This window comes from Propithecus coquereli, unplaced genomic scaffold (genome assembly GCF_000956105.1).
Source record: "Propithecus coquereli isolate 6110/MARCELLA unplaced genomic scaffold, Pcoq_1.0 Scaffold48, whole genome shotgun sequence".
NCBI classification, from domain to species: domain Eukaryota; kingdom Metazoa; phylum Chordata; class Mammalia; order Primates; family Indriidae; genus Propithecus; species Propithecus coquereli.
Genome location: NW_012150618.1, coordinates 70,419 through 93,023, shown reverse-complemented (window position 1 = coordinate 93,023; position 22,605 = coordinate 70,419). Strand labels below are relative to the sequence as shown.

At 38.6% G+C, this 22,605-nt stretch overlaps 1 protein-coding gene across 1 annotated transcript in view; it reads right to left on the bottom strand.

The window, feature by feature from the left end:
• Positions 1-9,989: 9,989 nt before the first annotated feature.
• RMND1 (required for meiotic nuclear division 1 homolog (S. cerevisiae)) overlaps positions 9,990-22,605 on the bottom strand; it is a 44,668-nt gene continuing 32,052 nt past the window's right edge. Inside the window, 3 exon segments of the mRNA XM_012655535.1 lie at positions 9,990-10,131; positions 10,560-10,676; positions 22,000-22,120. Coding sequence (XP_012510989.1) covers positions 10,099-10,131; positions 10,560-10,676; positions 22,000-22,120 — 271 coding nt within the window. The 3' untranslated portion in view covers positions 9,990-10,098.

The following is a 22,605-nucleotide window of genomic DNA, read 5'->3' as shown; positions in this document are numbered from 1 at the left end:
TATTAGTTTAAGTTTTAATCTTAGGACTTAAAATGAAGTGGACTTTAGAACCTGGGAGATATTGTGAACCACCAATACCTTTTTATTACCAACCGTAATTGAAAGTCATACTGAGGTAGAGATGCCTGTATGTGCTGTTTATGGAGGAAGAGGTGCTTCCTTTACAGCCTACTTGAGTGCGATGTAAGATGTGGTTGTTAGGATTGAATTTCATGGTTATTTCAGTAATTGGGTTTTGGTTTTTGAAGCTTTGGTCCCCTCAAAATCAGTCTGCAAAGCATGTTTGTTACTTAACAATTTACTCTCCTGTTAAATTTTGGTCTTTGAGGTACAGATTCCAGAGTTGGCTATTTTGTTAGGTTCAGAGGTCCAGAAAATCTTTTATCAGGGAGACCCTGAAACATGACAATGGCAGGGGAGTTAGAATTTCCTGATGGTCATTCTTAACATTTTAAGGTTTACTTTTTTGTTGTTGCCATTTTGCTAGCATTTATTTCTTTTCTTTGGAAGTACAGTTTAGTCCTTTCAGGACTGGAATTTAATGATTTCCTTCTTTTACATATTTAGGATTTTGAAGACTTAAGAAAGGATATGGCTTGATTCATAAGGAAATGGAGGCAGCAGTTTCGAAGTTACTGTTTGGTTTTAAAGCATGCTAACCTGGTTGTCAGTGCCTTGACTATCCGATGTCTACACAGCCAGACCCTAGCACACTGTTTACCACATAATTTACAAGTCATTTAAGGCAAGCATACTATTTTAAGACAGTTTAATATACAGATGTGTCCCTCCTAAAAATCTGAGTTTGATTTAGCAATCCAGTTAATACCTGCAGCTACTGATGACTAATTCCTTCTTTAAAGACAAGATAGGCAGCTGTGTAACTTTAGTGGCTCAAAAGTGAGTAATAGATAAAGTATACACCTGCCTTGAACTTTCTTGTTCTTTGATCAGCTAGATAAATGATTTGAGTGCCTAAATGTCTGCCTCCAAAACCAAATTCTGACCCTGATCTCAGTATTCCAATGCACTGTTCCTAAAAGATCAAAGTTGGCCTTCAGACTTGCATGCCAGCTTCCTTGGATTGGCTCTAGAGTTTCATCTTATTAGGAAGCTAAGATGATTTTGAGTGTTCTGTAGAGAGTCATGGTTAGAGATCTTTAGGTTCTTAATTCTTTTGGACTTTGAAAACTTTCAAGGTTATGGTGCTGATGGAATGCTCATGTGAAGAGTAAACTGATTAAGAAAAACCAAAAGAAAAAGTGGGCAATACTAATGCTAGTCCTGAAGCCTTTGGGCTGAAACTTGCCTATGCGTCTGGGGTAACTGGCCTTGAGTCAAAGTAACTATGTTTATTCTTAAGATCAGTAAATAGTTTCCCAGTACTATACTCTAGGTTTATAGAAATAAACCCAGGGGTAAGCCCTGAAACTATCATTCCTAAAAGGAAGTGATGTCAAGAGCATCCTTTTCTCTTGGAGAGCTCTTAAATTTAGAACTGGGCTACTTTGCTGCTAATTTGCTCAAGGCATAGGCAGGCACACTTGAATTTTTGCCAAGTATGCAGATTATTTTGATTTTTAGTCATCATCGTCAAGCGATAGCATAAGGAGAGCTATACTGACTATATCTGCTCTCTACAACTTGCTGAAGTAGAAACATTTAGATAGATGCGTACATCTGCAAAGGTTAAGGAGAAAACAGCCCCAGCAGAGAAGGGCTGGTTAGTGTATCTTCCTTTGGACAAGGCCAAGGGAAGCTATCAGTTCTCTAGTAAATCTGGTTGTGGGAGAGCCACAAATGCCCCAAGTTAAGTAATAAGACAAATGAAAGGTTAAATCATTCTTTAGTGTGTGCCAATTTATTTTGGCATTTTGAAAATCTGGCAAATCAGGAGTTCAAAAAGTTTCACACATTTTACTTCAAAGAAAATGAGTGCAAACAAATAATCTGAATGGATTCATCAAAAATTAAGTTATGCATACATACTCGCAAAGTCTTTATTGCTAAAAGTTTTGATTTGTGTTCTGCTGGGGCACAACCATAGAAATATGCAGTTGCTTGTGTTCTGAAGAGGGGAGTTCAGGAAGACTTGGACAGTGGGCAGAAAATTTAATAATACTAAACCTGTTTCTTGTATGAGGGCGAAGATGGAATTTATTAATATTTTAACACTGATAAGAAAAAAATAGTAGGAGGAAGTAATAAATGTGGTTAAAGCCCAAAAGCAGCTTTTTTGTTAAATTTATGAAGGATGTTCTTTTGACTTCTGTTTTTTTACTACTTAAATTAGGAAAATGACCTGCTTTTACATGGTAGACTTTAAAGTCTAGGTCAGATACCTTGCTCTCTGTTTTATATCAAGCTAACACACAAATCGGAAAAGATGTATTTTGTGAGTGCCTTACATTTCATTGGTTTGGTCATAAAATTTATAGAAAACACTTGTTTTATAGTTGGTTGTTATTGAGACCATAGTCCCTCAAGGAGAATTCCCTATACTTTAGGGAGCTTTTTGTTTTAAGGCTACTGGTGTAGACCTGTGGGTTTAAATGTTTTCAACTGTGATTCTAAGAAACACATTTTAAATTTCTACCTAGTATATACATATATGTAAAACTGAAACAAATTTTTTAGGAAATAGTACTTACTATGAGTGAGTGATGTACTCTTTTTCTAGTTCATTTTTTTTAAAAATTGCTAGTGCTGTCTTAAATTGATTTCATCAACCATATGAATGGGTCAGGTCCCATAGTTTGGAAAACACTGGTGTATTAGTTCTTTTGCTGTTATAAATTAAGTCAAAATTTAGTGGGTTAAACACATGTGTTTATCTCATACATTTTTTGTTGGTCAGGAACTTGGGAGCAGCTTAGCTAGGTTGGTCCTGGGTCGAGATCTTTCATGAGGTTACAGTTAAGATGTTGACTGGGGCTAGATGGTCACCTTCCAAGGGGGCTCACACTCTGGGGCAAGTCGATGCTAGCTGACGGCAGAAGGTCTCTGTTGTTCTCCACTGAACTGCTTGAGTGTCCTCACAACATGGTGCTGGTTAGCTACCCCCAGAGCAAGTGATTCAAGCCACACACCATAACGCCTTCCATACTTGTAAGTCCTGCCAGAACTCAAGGGGAGAGGAATTAAGCTCCACCTCTTCAATGGGGGAGTATCGGAGAATTTGTGGACATATTTTAATAGCTGCCACAGTTCTTTATTTTTCAGTTTATGAATGAATTAGGATTGAACCAAAAGGCTTACCGAAGTCAGTCTGTAATTATTTTAGTTAAAATTAAGTCAATTTTTTTCTCTGAGGGCATCTATTCAAACTCCCTTTTCAATCTTAAATTTGAGGAAGCAAGCTCAGAGAAGTTAAGTAATTAACAGGCCCAAGGTTATTCAGTCTTGGGGAAACTTCACAAATTTCTCTGACCTTTGTCATGAATAATTGGGATTGATAAAGATGAGAAAATTGGCTGGTAAATTTTACTTTTTCTAAGGAAGTTGTGTCGTTCTCTGGTCTTCAAGTTCGTAGGCTCCTATGTGACAATAGTTATATACTTTAACTACAGATAATACTTGGTGTCTGGATTTGTAGATTCCTCATACCAGCACCCCTTCCACTCACTTGCTTTTTAAAGGAAACAGAAAATGTACTTAAGAAACAAAATATACTTATTAAGTGAATTCAAACTATTTTGAATAGAGTTAGCTCCTAGATGATGCCAGTTGGAAGATACTGACTTGAAATTGTATTGTGCAAACTAATTCCATTTAGCACATTTTGAGGACCTAAAAAGAGGATGTTATGACTTAAAGATAATCAGGATTTAAGTGTAAAGAAAACTGTACTACTTCTTTTTGCTGTGAAATTTTCATAGAAATTCTGGATCTGGAAGGATTTGTTCCAAGACTAGTTTTAGTTTAGTGGATAACAAGGAATTGAATGAGACCCTGGTAGTGTGAGTGAAGGAAGCCAGGATAAATTTCTAAGGCCTTAAATTTTTCTTTTTTTACTCCATTAAGTTTTTCTGTGTAATAGGTGGGGGTACAGAATGGGATAATGGCTACTTTTTTCTTAAACCACTTTCCAGTTTCTTACAATTCCCGACAGTTCTTTTTCTGACCTAAACTGCTGCTTATACACACTTATTTTGATTACCCTTCTTTCTTGTTGTTTGTCTACCTCTATCTTACATCCCCCACCCTCACTGTAAGCTGCTTGAGGGCAGGAACTTCTTTTTATGTATATTCCTGGTACTCCATGCTTGCAAAATTGAGTTGATTTGTATTTGAAGGACCTAAGATGATCCTTTTTCCCACTAGAACTGAATGAAAAAAGGTTTATTGTTGTAGAAAGCCTCTGGGTATAGGTGTTAGGTGCTGGGTGGTGTGTATGTGAATGAGAACTATCTCTGCTCTTCAGGTGCTCTCAGTCCCACTGCTCACTGTGGGGGAGAAAAGCACAATCAGAGAATATAGAATTTGTTTTATACTACAGATGTGTAGTTGTGTAGGTGAGGTTAGTGTTTAAGCTGAACCTTGGAGGGTAAGGTGAGCAGGTGTTCAAAAGGTAGACTTAGTTTGTGATGTGCTTGGAGGTTGTGCATTTCTTAGCTTTTTTGTGCATAATGATGATCAATCCATCATTATACATTTATCTTGAATTGATTTCCTTTTATTGTTAGTGAGTTACCGTAATTTAGTAAGTTCGCTTCTTTTTGTGGCATGTACATTCTTGTTATTTTGCCAGAACTGTGCTGTCCAGTAGCTGCTAGCCACATGTGGCTTGTGTAAATTAATGTCCCAGTAGCTACATGTGCTCCAGTAGCCACATGTGGTTAGAGGCTACCATATTGGACAAATGTTTATTACAAAACATTTCTATTGCAGAAAGTTCTGTTGGACAGCACTACTCTGGAATCATGTTTTGCTTCTCTGCATGTCTTCACATTATATATAGTGTGTTGAGTTAGGAATAGAATATGGAAACTTAATAGCCTTCTGATATTGTCATTGGGAGAGACAGAGTGGATGGTATTTATGAACAGATGGGATGGAGTATAGTATATTGTAGCAGTACCTGGGTTGGAATCAGGCTTCATCACTTATAAGCTGTATACTTGGGGCATGTTACTGAACCTCTGAGCCTCAGGTTTTTCTTTTCCTCAAAGAGGTTTTTCTTTTCAGTGTACAGATCTGTGAATTTTAACATAGTATTTATTTGGTATCCACCACTACCAGAATACAGGGCAGGTCTGTCACTTCAAAAAAATTCTCTCATGCTTTCTTTTTATAGCGCTCTTCCTACCCCTCACCCCTGGCAACCACTGATCTGTTCTCCATCACTATAGTTTTATCCTTTCCTACCACATTAAATAACGAGAATTATACAGCATGTAGCCTTTGCAGACTGGCTTCTTTCACTCAGCCAAGTTGAGTGAGATTCATCCAAGTAGATACATGTACCAGTTGTTGACAACTGATTTTTAAAGACATTTTACTTTTGAATCATTATTTCTTAAAAGAATTGTGAATCTGAATTATTATAGTTCAAGCTGTGTTTGACTCAGGATTTTTATGTTTAAAAGTGAGATAACTGACGAAATTTATAGGGAAAAATTACTACTTCCCTTGATTGATAACAACTGTGTGTATATGATATCAACATGTTTTTCTTTATGAGGTTCTTGTTTTTAATAGTTGATCCATATTAAAGACCTGTAGAATTGCAGCAAGGACCTGAGTTGGAAAGGTGGCTGTTTAAATATCATTAGTTTCTAAAATGTCTGAAAATAGGGTGACCAGTCCTGGCTGCCTGGGACTTTTTCAGTTTTAGTTCTGAAAGTCTGGCTGCTCCCAGGAAACCCCTTGGTCTCAGGCAAACCCAGGATTTTTGGTCATCCTATCTGAAAAGAGATACATAAAACTGGAAGATTCCAGTTCTTCAGGTTTTAATAGTGAACCATTGGACACATACTTCAACTAATCTTAATTGTTGTCAGTGTGCTCAGAGTCAAAATCTCCAAGGTAACCAGAATCCAAGCCACAGGAGACTTTTTAGATTAAGATCAACACCTTGAATTTAAGATTTTGTGGCTTAGTCGTTTAGATTTGACTGGAATTACATCGTTAATTTTTGTTAGTTTGCTGCCCTCTGTAAGTCTTCATTTGATGAGTTCAAGAGGCACTCTAGTTCATCTTTTATATTGGCAGTATTTTAAAAAATTACTGTGGTAAGCAAATTTCCAAGCCTTATGTACAGAAGCTAAGTTAAAAGTCGAGTTTATACTGAAGTAGAATGTCTCCTGTTTGGAGTTTTTAAATTCAAATGATGATTCTAAACCTCAAGTAAATTTTAAGTTCTTTAGTTTTAACAAGTTTGTTCCCCTTTCCTGACTTTTCATACCACCTCTGTACTTCTTCTATAGATTTTTCTTTATAGAGCAGATCACTTTGTCAGTTGTTTACTTGTTTTCTTGCTGTCACCATTAGAATGTAAGCTTCACGAAAGTAGGGGCCCTAGCTGTCATCTTTACCACCGTATCTTGGAGTCCAGAGCAGCACTGGATGAAAAAATGAATATCCATGAGTAGGTTTTACAATGCTGCATGCTTTCCAGATTGTTTTATTAACAACAGTCTAGGAGATGTGGAAATGTTTTTAAAGAAATGTTTAAATTCATGTTTTTGTTTCAAATTGGGCAGAGAAGGTGGAAATGTGGCCTTTAAAAATTTTTGTTTCATTAACCCTCTTTGAGGAAAGGGAATTTAAGTAGTTGAACTTACATCTTCCTTAAAAATGGCAATTCAGAACCAATGGAGAGAGCTGAAAGTGAAAAGATTTGGATTGGAGGTATTTGAAAAATTCCCCTTACGTCTCATCCTCATCACCTCCTCCCAACACACAGTTTTTGTAAAGGCAGAGAGCAGGGTATGAGGAGGTTGAGTTGGGGAAAGAAAGGAGATCTGAGTCACTTGAGGGAGATTTAGTACTCAGTAAGCAAGAGAGTGCTAATGAATTATTTAAAGTCTGCATAACCTGAGTACAAACCAATAAAAAGACTCTAAGTTAGTGGTTCTCAGAGTTTAGTGAACATAAAAATCTGAAGAGTTGTAAGGAACAGATTTCTTAGCTGAAGCCCCAGAGGTTCTGATTTAGTAAGAGTGGTGTTGAATTCAGGAATCGGTAATACTAATGGCCAGTCTGGGTGTTGGCCCATGCAGTTGGTCTGAGGACCGTATTTTGGAAAAACTGCTGTAAGTGGTAGAGAGACAAGATGGTAATTTAAAGTAGGTGAATATAGCTTGTTTAGGTAAAAAATAAAACTGGAACTATACTGATTTTATATATATTAAAAACATCTCTACTGCTGACAAGAAGGCACCCTAGAATACCTGGTGGCAGCTGCCTGGTCTATGCAAAATGTATAGAGTTTAAAAAGCCTTTGGGGGCTTATGCTGAAGAGCCAACCCGTTTTAAACAGTGGAAATATTTCTTTATATCAAAATGAACCATTCCATTCCTATGTAGGGTTCAGCAACATCTATCTTCTAAGTCTCAGTCATGATGTTTCTTAAATGAAGATTCAAGGAGGTTATCCAGGGAATTTGATTCAGGCTCCATTTAATCTCAGAATCACATGTGGATTTTTACCCAGAAGGATTGTAGTAATAGTTAACGCTTTTAAAGCTTCACACATACTCTGTTAATCCTCACAGCAACCCTATGAGATAGTAGTATTATTAAACCCATTCTACAGATGAGGACACCGAGGCCGAGAGTTTCAGTGATTGCCCAAGGCGATAGAGCTAAGTAAGTGGTGGTGAAGCAAGAATTCAAATCCAGGTTGGTCTTAACCACTGAACTCTCTTGGGTGATAAAAATTCATCTTGGGTGATAAAAATTCGATACCACTTTGAGGAGCGCTTTGGGAGCCAGTGGTGTATGTACTTAATTTAGACTCTTAATATTCTGGTGTAATTTCTTGGTCATTTTGTTCTTAGAAGAGGTAGTGATCTTAAATCATTTTTTACTTGTGTTATAACTAAAAACCTTTAAAAACTCTTCCATAACTTAAGTTGAAGTTTTTAATCATAAACTTGAATTAGATGAAAAAGATGTAATTTCCTGTTATCATAAATACTGATATTTTTAAAGCTATCTTATCACCTTTTAAAAAGCCTGTGTCTAGTAGAATGTAATGCCATCATGAGTTGATGTCCACTGTGATCCATTTAAACATATAAAGTACTTAAATTTAACATGGTTTTTTCTTCTTAAAACTGTATTTGTGTTACATTTTTCCCTCTAAACTTTATCCTAATAAATATTTATGCAAGTCTTATTGATCTTCTCATTCTTTGTAACATTCGTGTATATAAATTGAAAGTAAAATTTTAATTTGCCATAGCCATAAGGCACCAAATGTTCATTTTTTTCTGGATTATTAAAATTGTTACTAGTGATCAGTTGACTCTAACAGCAAATTTTACACATTGATACGTGGAGTAAAATTTTATTGAAATTGCATCTCTTGTAATGATTTCAATTAAAGGAGGTTGCATGACCAATCTTTGAAATTGTCCTCTGATATAACTTCCCAAGAGTTTAAAAAAAACATAGGTTAAATATATTTAAAGGTTATTGAATAAAGTGGACCAAACTATTCAGGATAGGTGAGAGCTGCTTCCCTTCTGTAAAGTGTGATAAAGGAAGATGGCAAAAGAGAAGAGGTACATTTGCAGGTGTGTACACAGGCATGCTGATTTTTAAAAAATCAGGTGGAACTAGACATAGCCAATTTTTTTCTTTTTTTGAGATAACAGTCTTGTTCTGCCTGGGGTAGAGTGTAGTGGTACCATAGCTCACTGCAACTTCAAACTCCTGGGCTCAAGCAATCCTGCCTCAGTCTCCCAAGTAGCTGGGACTACAGGCGCATGCCACCACACCAAGATAATTTTTCTAGTTTTTGTAGACACAGGGTCTCACTCTTGGTCAGGGTGGTCTCGAACTCCTGACCTCAAGCGATCCTTCTTCCTTGGCATTCCAGAGTGCTAGGATTATAGGTCTTGAGCCACTGTGCCTGGCCTAGAAAGCGTTTCTTTTAACTATCAATGCCTACATGCTCCTTGGAGTTTTTGGGTGAACTTGGGGTACAGGTACCACAGATGGAAGACAGCTACTCAAGAACTTTCAGTGTGCTGAAAAAGACACCATACATTTACCTTAACACTTATTAATATTAGCAAATGAGTAAATGTCCATCAATAAGGGTATAGATGAATGTATTCTCTTGGTGGAATACTGTGTAGCAGTAAAGCAAGTTGCAAAATGGCATTGCTATTTATTGTACATATTTATGAAGAAAAAGAACATTTAAATTCACCATGGTGGGGACTATCGTGGGGCAAGAGGCGTTATATGTAAAAATTTGGTAGTGAAGATAAAGATTTGCTCTTTAAAATGTTAATGGTCAACTTAAGATGGTAAGTATATAGATGTTAAATTCTTTGTGCTTGGTACTTTTTAATTTCCCCAAAGTATGTGCAAAACAAAAGTCTCCCTGGGAAGAATATTTTGACTAGGTGAAAGGAAAGGAAGTATTGATTAATAAAAGGCAAAATGCCAGTGAAGTCACACTCAAATTAATGCTATCTAAAATGGGTATATAAAATTCGTTTCTGCCATTAAAAGCCTGTTTTGTTATTGTATATATTGATTTCATTACCTCCGAGTTCCTGTACGGTTCTCTTAGCCAGGGCCATGATTGGGATTCCCCTGAGATAGGTTAAGTTGTAGTGTCCAAAATCTAAGCCTTTTGTCTTAAGAAGTATCTTTGCCTGGATTTCCTAGACACTGAGGTTATCTATTCTTTAAACTGAAATATTTTCCTTTTGAACTGTCAGTGATACCCTAACACCAGATTGTTTATAATTTTTATTCAAGCAAGAACATATTTGGAGCTGAAAAAGATCGTAACAATTTCTTGATTAAAAAAAATTAAATACCTATTAAATAAGAGGTCACCCAATAGTGAACATTTATTTTTGATTGCAGAACTTGAACATCTCTTGTGATGACACTTCGGTTATCACTTGGTCAGAAAAATACTCGTCCCAGCTCAAACATTACCTTGGGATGATAAAAAGTGAGGATTAGTAATTTCATAGCAAACAAATTATTGGTACAAATGAAAATGACTTTTCCAAGGTTGTGATTAATGAAAAATGCTCCTGAAGTTAGAGTAAATACTTGGCTTTCTCACACAGCCAGCTGCAAATCTTAAGGCACAGGTACTTGATGTTGGTCTGTGCATTATAAACTTGCAGCTAGAACTTTTTCCAAGTGCTATCTTTAAAAAGGTAGACCCTTTTCAAATACTACATTTAATCCATTTGCAAAATACAGTCATTTGAAACTTACCTCACTTCCAAATAGACTTGGTAATTATAATAGTAATTCTCTTCCCTGCTATACTTTTCTGTGTCAAATTATCTTTATTCTTATCCTAGCCCCTATATAAGACGTAAGTGATCACAGTTCATGGCATTTCCACTTACCTCTATAGTGATGAGGATGACAATCATCCACTCCAAGCGGAGCGCCCTCTTCTCATTCAGATGATTCCGCATCAGATCCGTTAGTTCCATACAGTGCTGAAGTTTTTCATTCATGACCTGTATAACAAAAATCTTAGTATCATGTATTTAAACAATTTGCATTTATTTAAGTAAATAATATGGTCACATCCACCAAAATTCCATAGGTATACAGTAAAAAATTGTCCCTTCAACTCTTTCCAGTCCTCTGCCTGAAGGTAGCTAGTTAGTGTTACCAGTTTCTTGTGAACCCATCCAGAGACATTTTGTAATGCCCAGATTTGACTGCAAAAAATACTTTGCATACTGAAGCTCTTCTATTTGAAAAATTTTGATGGAAGATCTAAAAATAAAGTTTTTGAGTCCTAGTTTTTGGTAGCTGCCCTTGTGTTTTTAGCAGTTAAAAAAGGCAAACTTGAAACATTCCTTTTTTTTTTTGCATGGCCTAAAGATAAAAAAACAATGATTACCTTTTACAAAAACCTCAAACTTAACATTTGATGTGCTGCACACTCACCACTAGATGGCACTGCTTTCAACTCTGAACTGCAAAGGTTCTGCATTGTGGTGCCTCAAAACAAGTTGGCTGTGGGGAATTCAAAGAAGATAGAATCTTTGAACTTAAAATTTGGATGTGATTACTGGCAAGTTATATACCTACTCGGTATCTCTGTATGTCGCCTGCCTTTGGAAACTGGAAAGTTTGGAAGCAAATTTTTAAAATAGTTTGATTTTTCTCATAGGGTACGCTGAAGGTATAGTTTTGGTCAGTGGACGTTCGAAGAATCATCACAGATACGTGTTGAGGGATTGACAGCAATGTGTTAGTGCACCGTACTATGATTTTGCAGAGAGCATTAAACTGCATTACTAATGAGGGATGGCACACTGAACTGCACTGGTAACATCTGCACCTATTTCCAGATTTTATGGTCACCCTGTAGTTTCTAATCTGTATAAATTGTTTACAGTGTACCTCTTTTCCCTCTCTTTTTCCCCCCCTCTTGCATTTTCTTCCTTTTTTCTATTTCTATTGGCTGCTTGATCCTGGTCTATAACATGTTCGGCCTTGAGCTTGCTTCTCTCTTCAAACTACTGACTCAGCCCTCTTCCATTTTCTTTCAGCTCTGACCAACGAATAGACAATTTTCTTTCTCCACTCCCCATCACCCAACTTATTCCTTAACTCTTTAGAATTTGCATATATTACCACAAGTCCCCAGAAACTTCCAAGTCTTCTAATTGTTAAATCTAACAACTTTTCTTAGTTCCAGACCTCAACTAATCCAAGCATTTGACAACACGTTGAAATGTACAAGCAAGAGACCCTGCTACTGCATGCTTCCTATTTCATGTAGCTGTGGAGGCGTGCACGTTATGTGCATGCAGATGAGGGAGCAGGAAAAAATGGGGGTCACAATGGTGGTCAATATGAATCAGGCTTTAAGTAGGCAGCTGCCGGATGAAAAGACGGGGTAGAGGGGAGGAAGAATTTCAGGCAGAGGAAATAGCCTAGAGACAACCATAGCTAGATTGGGGACAACTTGGAAGGAAGTGCTTGGCAGTGAGGTTAAGAAGGTAAATTAGTACAAAACTGTGAGAGGTACATAAAGACAGAATAACGCCCCCGTCCTCCCCCCCGCCGTCCCCGCATCGGCCCCAAAGACATTCACGTCCTATTCCTGGAACCTGCGAATATAACACGGCAAAGGCAAATTATGATTGAACATGAAATTAAGGTTGCGGATCAGCTGACCTTAAGATAGGGAGATAATCCTGGATTACCTACGAGGGCCCAATGTAATCACAAGGGTCCTTGAAAGTGGAAAAGGAAGGCGGAAGAGTTCAGAATGATGTGAGGACTTAACGAGCCTTTGCGAGATGGAGGAAGGTGCTATGAGCAAGGAATGTGGGTGGCTTTGAGGCACTGGAAATGGATCCTATCTGCAGCCTCCAGAAAGGCATGCAGCCCTGCCAACACTTTGATTTTAGCCCACTGACACCCATGTCAGACTTCTGACCTACAGAACTGTAAGATGATAAATTGCGTTCAGCTGCTAGCTTTGTGGTAATTTGTTACAGCAGCAACAGGAAACTAATACACCTTGCTAGAATATTTGAACTTTATTCTGCAGGTAATGGGGAGTCTTTTGTTCAGTCTTGAGATATTAATTTAATATTCACTACACTGTGCTGGGCAGAGGAGACAGACTGGTGAATAAGACAGATGCGTGTCTTTCTTCTGGCCAGGGGGTGGGGGTGCAGAGAGACTGGAAAACGGTCCAGTCTAGAGGCTGAGACAGTGAAGAAGGTATTAGAACAGTCCAGGTGAGAGCACAGGGGCTGTGGGATGCACATTAGTAGTTGGGGAGCCTGAAGACAGGGGGCCATTCCTCCATTTCACCAGCTAGGATCAATCACATAGGCTTTCAATAAATGTCTGCCCATGAATGAATGATACTTAGGGGGGAATGAAAAGACTGACTGACTAGATGTGGCGAGCGCAGCAGAAGGAGGTCGCTCGGATGCCTTTTAAGTTTCTGGCTGAATGACTAGACGAGTGAGGCTAGCTGCAATAGAGAACAGAGGAGGTTCGGCGTTTTCTGGGAGAACACCATGAGTTTCGTTTTGGAATCTAATCACTGATGAACTCTACAAATATTTACTGAGTACAACTATACGTGAGGCCTTTGCCAGGAACTGGGAAGAAAATAATCATGGTCTTTGATCTCATGGCACTTACTACAGTCTAGTGGGGAATGATGCAAATAATTTAAAAAAGGATGCTATGAGACATGTAAATGTGGAGGATCTGCGAGATTTAGGAGGCGACCGGAAATATCTGGAAAGCAAACAAGAGATTGGGGTTAAGAGACATATGTTTGAAAATGAGCAGGGAAAGGTGGAATAGAAGGCATGAAAACAAACACCACTGCTCCCGGAGTAGACGGCACAGGGAGAGAAGACTCAACGACGGGACCGTGGGGGACACTGACAGGAGGACACAGAGTGAGGGACCCACTGCCACCTGGGTTCTGTCCCACAACACCGCTGTAACTGCTGTTTCAGTGATCTCCTAATTACCAAAGATGACTCGACCTCTGTCCTCAACTGTTTTGACTGCTTTTCAGCATGTCTTAGGTCTTATCACCCCTGTTTTGCTCAGGACTCTTTTCTCTATCTTTTGAGGGAAAAAACAGAAAACAAGGACCAACTTTCTTCTAGCATTACCACCATTCTTTCTTTGTTTTGTCTTCTTAGGAGACTGCAAAGCTTGTTGAAGGTCAGGCCAGTTCTTGTTTTTCTTTTGTATTATATAGTGTAAGCTCTGTGTTGCTCAGAAGGGAAGGTAAACTCTTAACCCCTTACCCTGCTAAAAAACCTTCATATATTCCAACCAGTCTGAACTGCCTTTGGGATGCTAATGAGAAATGTAGTTTGAGAACTTTTAGGTATGCTTTATAACTCATGTAGAAGATTTAACACCAAAGAGTGAGACTGGGGAATGAAATGAAGAACAATTAGCTTGTGAGTAGTGGGGATTGTTAAAAAAAAAAAAAAAAAAAAGCATTTTAAGGCCGCCTTTCAATTATCTGACCCACCTGCGGTCGCTGCTGTGAAGGATGTCAGGCACTTTTGAGAAAGCATAAGAAAAGAGGTCTTTCTGTATCTTCCTACTCTGGCTAAATCTTTCCCTACAAGCTGTCATTCATTCAGAAAGGCTATTATTATGCACTGACACCCTGGAGACCCGAAAGATGTGGCATTGCCCGTAGAAAACATGTAGCCCTAGAGACTGATGTGATCAGACCGCCACGATACAGGCTGGGAAGTGCCGCACCTGAGGGATACATACAAAGTCCTCCAGGAGTACAAGGTAAGGATGGGGAAACCTTTCCTAGGAGGTGATGTTTGGGCTCATGGGGCAGAATGCAGGCAAGGATGGTCGTGGCCAAGGATACAGAATGAATCAGATCACAACTAGAAAGAGCATGAGATATATATCTGTAATGGTGTCAGATTAAATAGATTTTTATTTCGATTCTTCAGGATATTACCGGAATTTTTTTACCACCCTGCCCCCACCCAAACTTAGTTGAAGTATAAATGACAAATATTTCAAATGTTTACAATATTGTTTGGTGGAATAGCATGCATTCTCCCTGTGTACTCACTTTAGGACTCGGAAGCCAGTTACTATATTTATATATTTGATACATTCTGAGAAACGTGTCATTAGGCGATTTTGTCATTGTATGAACATCACAGAATGTACTTTCACAAACCTAGAGCCTAGATGGTATGCTTAGGCTATGTGGCGTGGCCTATTGCTCCCAGGCTACAAACCTGTACAGCATGTTACTATACTGAATACTGTAAGCATTTGAAACACACTGGTAAGTAATTGTGCATCTAAACATATCTAAACATAGAAAAGGTATAGTAAAATGTAGTATTATAATCTTATGGGACCACCATCCTGTATATGGTCTATCCACTGAAATGTCATGTGGTGCATGAATGTAGTTCATACAAGATTTTTAAAAATAACTGCCACAGAGCTGAGTTGTTACAGGAATCTTCAAAGTTGGGGACTGAGTGGAACCTGCTCCGCCAGGTCTCTGGGCTGTTTGGTCAACTTTTCAGTGGTGGGTACAGAAGCAGTCCTTCCACTCAGAGGAGCTCTGTCCCCAGACAAGCTCCAAAGTACCCTTCCTGGCATGTTCCTTCCCTCTGGTTTAGCAGATAGACAGTGCACTGGCACTTTCTCCAGGTTTTCCCCTTCCTTCTTAGTAGATTAATTCTTTGTACAGCTAGTTGATTATTCATTGTACTTTTGTATTCACTATTGATCCTTCTTTGACATTTCTCATTTTCCACTGTTGCTATCATGTTGAATGTAAGGGATCTGAAAGTCATCCTTATCTTTACGCTTTTCCTTTGGACCATACACTATCTTCCTTGCTCAAGCCTCATTACTGGTGGCTGTAATCCTGTTCACTTTTCCTGCACTCTCCCCGACGAGAGACATGTGAAGGATACCACGGCTATCGCTATCAAAGAGATCTGGGGGAGGCCACAGGATGCAGCAGGGATGCCTGAGCTCAAACTTGCCGAGAAGCTGGTTATCTTAGTTACTGCTCAGTCACTTTTATTAACTCGAGCAGAGTGGGCTGGTTATCAGAAGAGGGAGAGAAGTCTGCATCTGCTTGATGGCAATGATACCATCTCTCATCACAATCATGATTCCACCAGAGGTCTCCATACCAAAGAAAAAGGAGAGACATCTAAGAGCAGTAAATTCTGAATACTTTCAGCTCTGTCCCCAGTAAATATGGCTACCTCTAAAGAATTCTCACAAGAGGCTTTATTTTCAAATTAATTTTGAGACATAATTTACATACAATAAAATGCACCTATTTTAAGTATACAATTTGAAGATTTTTGACAAATGTATACCCATGTAACTATTGTCACATTTCAATCATCACAAAAAGTTCCCTGGTACCCCTTTGCAATGTACTGTTTTACCCACCCACCCCACTTCCATGCCTTAGGGAATCCTTGATCTACTTTCTGTAACTATAGGTTAGATTTGTCTTTCCAGAATATCTTATATGCAGTACAACAGCATTATGCTTTGGTATCTAGGGTCTTTCACTCAACATAACGATTTTTGAGATTTACCCATCTTGTTGCGTGAATTAGAAATTAATTGCTTTTATTGCGAAGTGGTATCCAACTGTATGGATATACTACAATTTATTCTTCCATTCACCTATCGATGGGCGTTTGGTTATTTCAAGTTCTTGACTATTATGAATAAAGCTGCTATGAACATTCATGTACAAATCTGTGTGAGGACAGGTTTTCATTTCTCACGGGTAAATACGTAGGAGTGGAACTGCTGGGTCATATGATAAGATAACGATTAAGTTTATGAGAAACTGCCAACTTGTTTTGCAGAGTGGCTGTACCAATTTATATTTCACAAATAATGGATGAAAGTTTCATTATTCCACAACCTCACAAACACTTAGTATTGCCAGTCTTTTACATTTTAGCCATTTTAATGGGTGTAAGGATATCTAATTGAAGTTTTAATTTGCAATTCCCTGATAAAAAATGATGCTGAATACCTTTTCATGTGCTTTTCATTTGGTCATTGAAATATCTTCTTTGTGAAGTGTTTGTTCTGATCTTTTACCCATTAAAACATTGAGATGTCTTTTTACTATTGAGCAGAAAAAGTTCTTGATGTATTCTGAAGGAATCCTTTGTCAGGTTTATATGTTGAGAATGTTTCCTTCCAGTCTATAGCTTGCCTTTCCACATTCTTAGTGATTTTTGAAGAGCAGAAGTTTAAAATTATTATGAAGTTCAACTCTCAAAGGTTTTTTTTCTTTCATGGCTCACTGGTTTTTAGCCTGAGAAATCTTTGCATGTCCCAAGGTTGCAAGGCTTTTCTCTCATATTTTTTTCTTAAAGTTTATAATTTTACCTTTTCTATTTAGGTCTCTGATCCATTTCAAAATAGTGTGAAGTATGGGATAGGGTTCATTTTTTATGTATGGCTATTCAATTGTCCTAGCACCATTTGTTGAAAAGACTATCCTTTTGCTATTGAATTAACTTATCCTCTTTGTTAAAAATCAATTGCTCATATGTGTATGGGTCATCTCTGGACTCTATTCTGTTCCACTGATCTATTATATCTATACTTATGCCAGTATTCAACTGTTTTGATTATGCAGCATTAGAGTAAATCTTACAATCAAGCAGTAAAAGTCCTCCAACTTTGCCCTTTTTTGCAAAATTGCCATGGCTAGTATAGGCCCTTTGCATTTCCATTTTGCATTTCCAAATCAACCTGCTAGTTCTTGGGGGGAAAAAAAAAGCCTGTTGAGATTTCAAAGGGAACTGAGTTGAATCTATAGATCAATTTGCAGAAGTAACATCTTAATAATAGTATTCTATGCCATAAACATGGCATATGGTTTCGTTTGTTTAGAACTTATTTAGTTTTTTAGCCATCTTTTATAGTTTTCAGGGTATAGGTCTTACTTATATCTTTAAAAATTTATTCCTGGAGCGCTTGGCACCCGCCCCACGGTGGCCTCCCTGGCCCTGCTGCTGCTGCTGCTCCTCCTCCTTGGGGGCACCCAGCGCCCCCCAGGGCCCGCAGACACTCTGACAGGACGTTCACCAGTGAGCTCAGCAGCCTCTGGGAGGCTGCAGCAGCTGCTCCAGGGCCTGGTGGGGGAGCGCAGCCAGCAGGGCAGAGAGAACAGCACAGCCTGGTCCACGTCTGCGGAGGGCTGGCTCTGCCTGCTGTGGTCCGACTTTCCCGCCATGGAGGCCTGGATGCCCCTGAGGGCCCCCCTGCATCAGACCTGGTCTCCCTGGCTGCCCACTGAGCCCAGGTCTGGGATTACGGTTTTGGAACCAGCCAGGTTCCAAAATATCCGTTAGGATATTCTACATACAAGATTATGCTATGAATAAATTCAGTTTTACTTCATCCTATAAGAGATTTTAAATCTTGGGAATATAGATAGAGCCACCAGTGAGGGATTGGTGACTTGTCCAGGTGGCATTGCTTATGGCTTTCTCCACAGCTCTAGAGTGCCAGAGACTGGGTCAGCATTTGAGTCTTCCAGCTGCTAACGTGCACCAGAGGTCAGATGCTTTCCCTTCATGGAGGAACTCAATCTCAAACAGGCCTCAATACTGGAAGAAAGCGTACACTCAGTAGAGGGGGAAGGGACCTGCAGAGCCCACTTGTTCTCACTGATGTCCTTTTCATATGGATCTGAGCCAAGAATCAGCCGACCACTTAGTTGTCAAGGTATTCTTCACTCAAACAGATATTCTCAGTTGTGGACTTGCCTTCAATAATTCTATCTTGAATAGTGAGGATGGACACATAAAAATGCCACCCAGGTCAAAGATGAGAATATTACTTTTGGCATCAACTTTCTTGTTCAAGTCAACAGCAGTGACAGTTGGCTGATGATTCTGAACACAGCAAGACCAGCAACGGTTCTAGCACCTCCGATGGCCTGCAGCTGGGAATCATTCAAGTACCTGGTAGTGTGAGGATCATGGGGGTCAGCGTTCACATAGAAGCCTCTAAAATTCTCTCCATCTTTCTCCAATCCACTGTGGTAGGCAGACTTCTATGATGCCACCCAAAGGTTCCCCACCTCCTGGTGTTCCCTCTTGTGTGACCCCATCCCCTGGAGAATGGGCTGGGCCTAGTGACTTGCTTTTAACAGAGCACAGCACAAGTGATGGGATGCCATTGCTGTCATTAGGTTAGAAAAGACTGTGACTTCTGTCTTGCTAACACTCTCTCTCTGACAGTGTCTCCTGCTCTCTCACCTGCTCACTCTGCTGGAGCAAGCTGCCATGTTGTCAGACGCTCTGTGGAGACACTCTGTGGCAAGGAACTGAGGAAGGCCGCTGGCCAAGAGCTCATGAGGAACTGAGGCCTCAGTCCGACAGCCTGAGAGGAACTGAATCCAGCCAATAACCACGAGTGAACTAGGCAGTGAATCCTTGAGATGACTGCAGCCTTGTGAGAAACCCAGAGCCAGAGGACTCAGCAAAACTGTACCCAGATTCCTGGCCCACAAAAACTATGAGATAATAAGTGTTGCTTTAAGCTGCTAAGTTTTGGGGTAATTTGTAACACAGCAATAGCTAATTAATACAACCACAGGAGATATCTCATCTGCATACAGCTTTTAGTATCCCTTCTTTTACATCCTCTGGATTTTCAGCCTGTGTGCACAGTCTACAACCATGGAAGTTGAACATTTTTGACAATCTGGTATGTCCGACCAGACAACTGGATTGTCAAATCTAATGTGCCTAATTAGACATCTGGTATCTAAAACTGTGTTGATGGAGTCCACTGAATTTGTTTCTTAAAGCATCACTCACTAAGTAATCTTTCATTGTCAGCTAAAAGCAACATAGCTTGCGATGGTTACCTTTCTCTGACCACTAGCAACAATCTCTACTTTCCTGTGCTGGAAGACATCCACACAGGAATAGGTGATACCAAGATCAGTGACAACTGCAGATAATTTCAATGTGGTTTTGCAAGGGGCAGTGTCTGGCTTGGAGAAAAAAAATGTAGATACCAGAGCTGCCATAGCATTCAATGAGCCACGGTGGGTTTCTGAAATTATAAGTTATTTATTTTTTATGGGAATACAAGGCAAATGTGGCAAGTGGTAGGATAAAGATTGAAAAGGGATAGGTTAGGAAGGACCTCGTGTATCAAGCAAAAACACTTGAACATAACACTTGAGACAATGAGGGAAATGGGTGGTATAAAAATTAGTTGGAGGGAATAAGAAAAGATAATCAACAGACACCAACATCAAGAGGAATCTGATGTTAGAATTATCTGACAAGGATGTTAAGGCAACCATCATAAAAATGCTTCAACAAGCAATTATGAACACACTTGAAACATGAAAAAATAGGAAGTCTAGCAAAGTAATAGAAGATATAAAGAAGAAAACATACACATTTTAGAACTGAAAAATAAATGAAATAAAAAACTTGATGATGGGCAGCAGAATGAAGGAGACAGAGGAAAGAATCAGTGAACTTGAAGACAGAACATAGAAATTACCCAATGTGAGTAACAGAGAGAAAATATGCTAGAAAAAGGTGAACAGAGGTTCAAAAATTTGTGAAATTATAATAAAAGATCTAACATTCACATCACAGAATGAAAGCAGATTTCCTATTAGAAATGATGGAGGCCAGAAAGAAGTGGCACAGCATTTATCAGGTGCTAAAAGAAAAAAAACCATCAACCCAGAATCCTATATGTAGTAAGTAAAATCCTCCAGGAATGAAGGGGGAAATGAAGACATTCTCAGATGAAGAAAAACTAGAGAATTTGTCTCACCAGACTTACCTTAAAAGAGTGGTGAAAGAAAGTTCTTGAAACAGAAAGGGAACAATAAAAGAAGAAATCTGAGAACATTAGAAGGAAAAAAGAACACGAGAAAGAATAAAAATGTGGGTAGATACAACGGATTTTCCCTCTCCTCTTGAGTTTTCTAAATTATGTTTGACGGTTGAAGCAAAAATTATAACAACTATCTGATGAAGTTCTCTATGACTGCAGAAGAAGACACTTAACACAATTATATTATAAATTGGGGGGAGGGTAAAGAGATGTGAAAGGAAATAAAGATTCTATACTTCATTTAATCTGTATAATGTTGAAACCAGTAGACTGTAACAAGTTATGTATAATGCAATACCCAGAGCAACCAATAAATATCTGTGCAAAGATATATACTCAAAAACAATATAGACACGTAAAAATGAAATTCGAAAAAAATGTTTAAGTAATTGGCAAGAAGGCAGGAATTTGATATACACAACTTGGATGCAGCTCAAGGGCATTACACTCAGTGAAAAAAGCCAATTTAAAAGTCACATACTATTCAGTATGAATACAGTAAAAAAAAAAAAAAAGTCACGTACTATATGATTCTATTTATATATAACATTCTCGAAATGACAAGATTATAGAGGTGGAGAATAGATTACTCACTGCCCGGCGTTAGGGATGGTGGGGGAGGAGGAGAGGTGTGTGACTATAAAGGGGTAGCGTGAGGGAGATCTTTGTGGTGACAAATAGTTCCGTGCCCTTGGTTGTGTGGTTACATGAATCCACGTGTGATAAAATGTCACAGAACTATGTACACGCATTGTACTAATGTTAATTTTCTGTTGCCTATGCTCTTTCCCCATGTGGTCCACCTCCATCATCAACTTGATACAGTCGTCTCTCTTCTCAACTTTGTGTCTGCATTTCTATATGCCTGAGTTGGCAGCGCTAATTGAATGTCCTGCTGCTACTCTAATCTCAGCATATCTTAGATTTAGCTTCTCACCTGCCCACTCTGACCTCTGTCTGTTCTACCTGTCACTCCCAGACAAACATCACTCATCATTTATTCTTCCCTCTCCCTGGCCTCCCATTACCAGTCACTTGATTTGTCTTACAGGATTCTTTCTTAAATTAATTTCTATTCTGTTATCATTATAGTTCAGGACCCCATAAACTCTTGCTTGAAACTTCACAAGAACCTCCTAATAGACCACTAAGCCTTCAGACTCTCACCAATCTCATCTAGCCTATAGAGCTAATATCAGAAGATCCTTTGACACAAAAGTTGAAAACTTGACTGTATAGAGGACAAAAGGAAGGGGAAATATAAAGAGATCTGAATAGACGTCAAACCAGAGATTTCTCTGAAAACAGATTAAACACATTCACTTAACTTAAAATTTATCTTCACATAAGTCATGTAAATTATAGGCAATAACATGTCTTTCCCTCTCAGTACAAAATACATACCTTAACTCGTCGGGTAATGCTAAGGAACTGGCAAGTTTTATCATAAAGTTCTTCCAGGTTTTCTCTGTCCCAGTAGAAATCAGGAGTAATCAAGAAGTCGGAACTCAAGTTTATACGGTGCCTTAATAAACAGAAAATTATAACTTTTTATTTATCTTGAATTAAAAGTCACTGTTTCTATTACACTTCACATTTTCAAGGTGTTTTATGAAAACATTTTTTAATGCTGACCTTTGCAAAATACTTCTCGGAAACATAGAAAGTTTACAAAAAAATTTCAAAATTCTCAACCAAATTAACTCAATCTTTACTATCAACATTATTTATGAAGTAAAGAGAAAAAAACCCTCTCATTTTGTTTCTAATTTCTAAGCTTATTTGATTTTTCATTAAAAAAATTTACAATATACACACAGATATGTTTTTTGGAGATAGGTAATCACATGGCTTAAAAATAAAAAAGGTAGGCTGGGAGCAGTGGCTCACACCGGTAATCCTAGCGCTTTGGGAGGCTGAGGTGGGAGGATCACTTGAGGCCAGGAGTTTGAGGCTGCAGTGAGCTACGATCAGACCACTGCACTCTAGCCTAGGAAACAGAGCAGGACC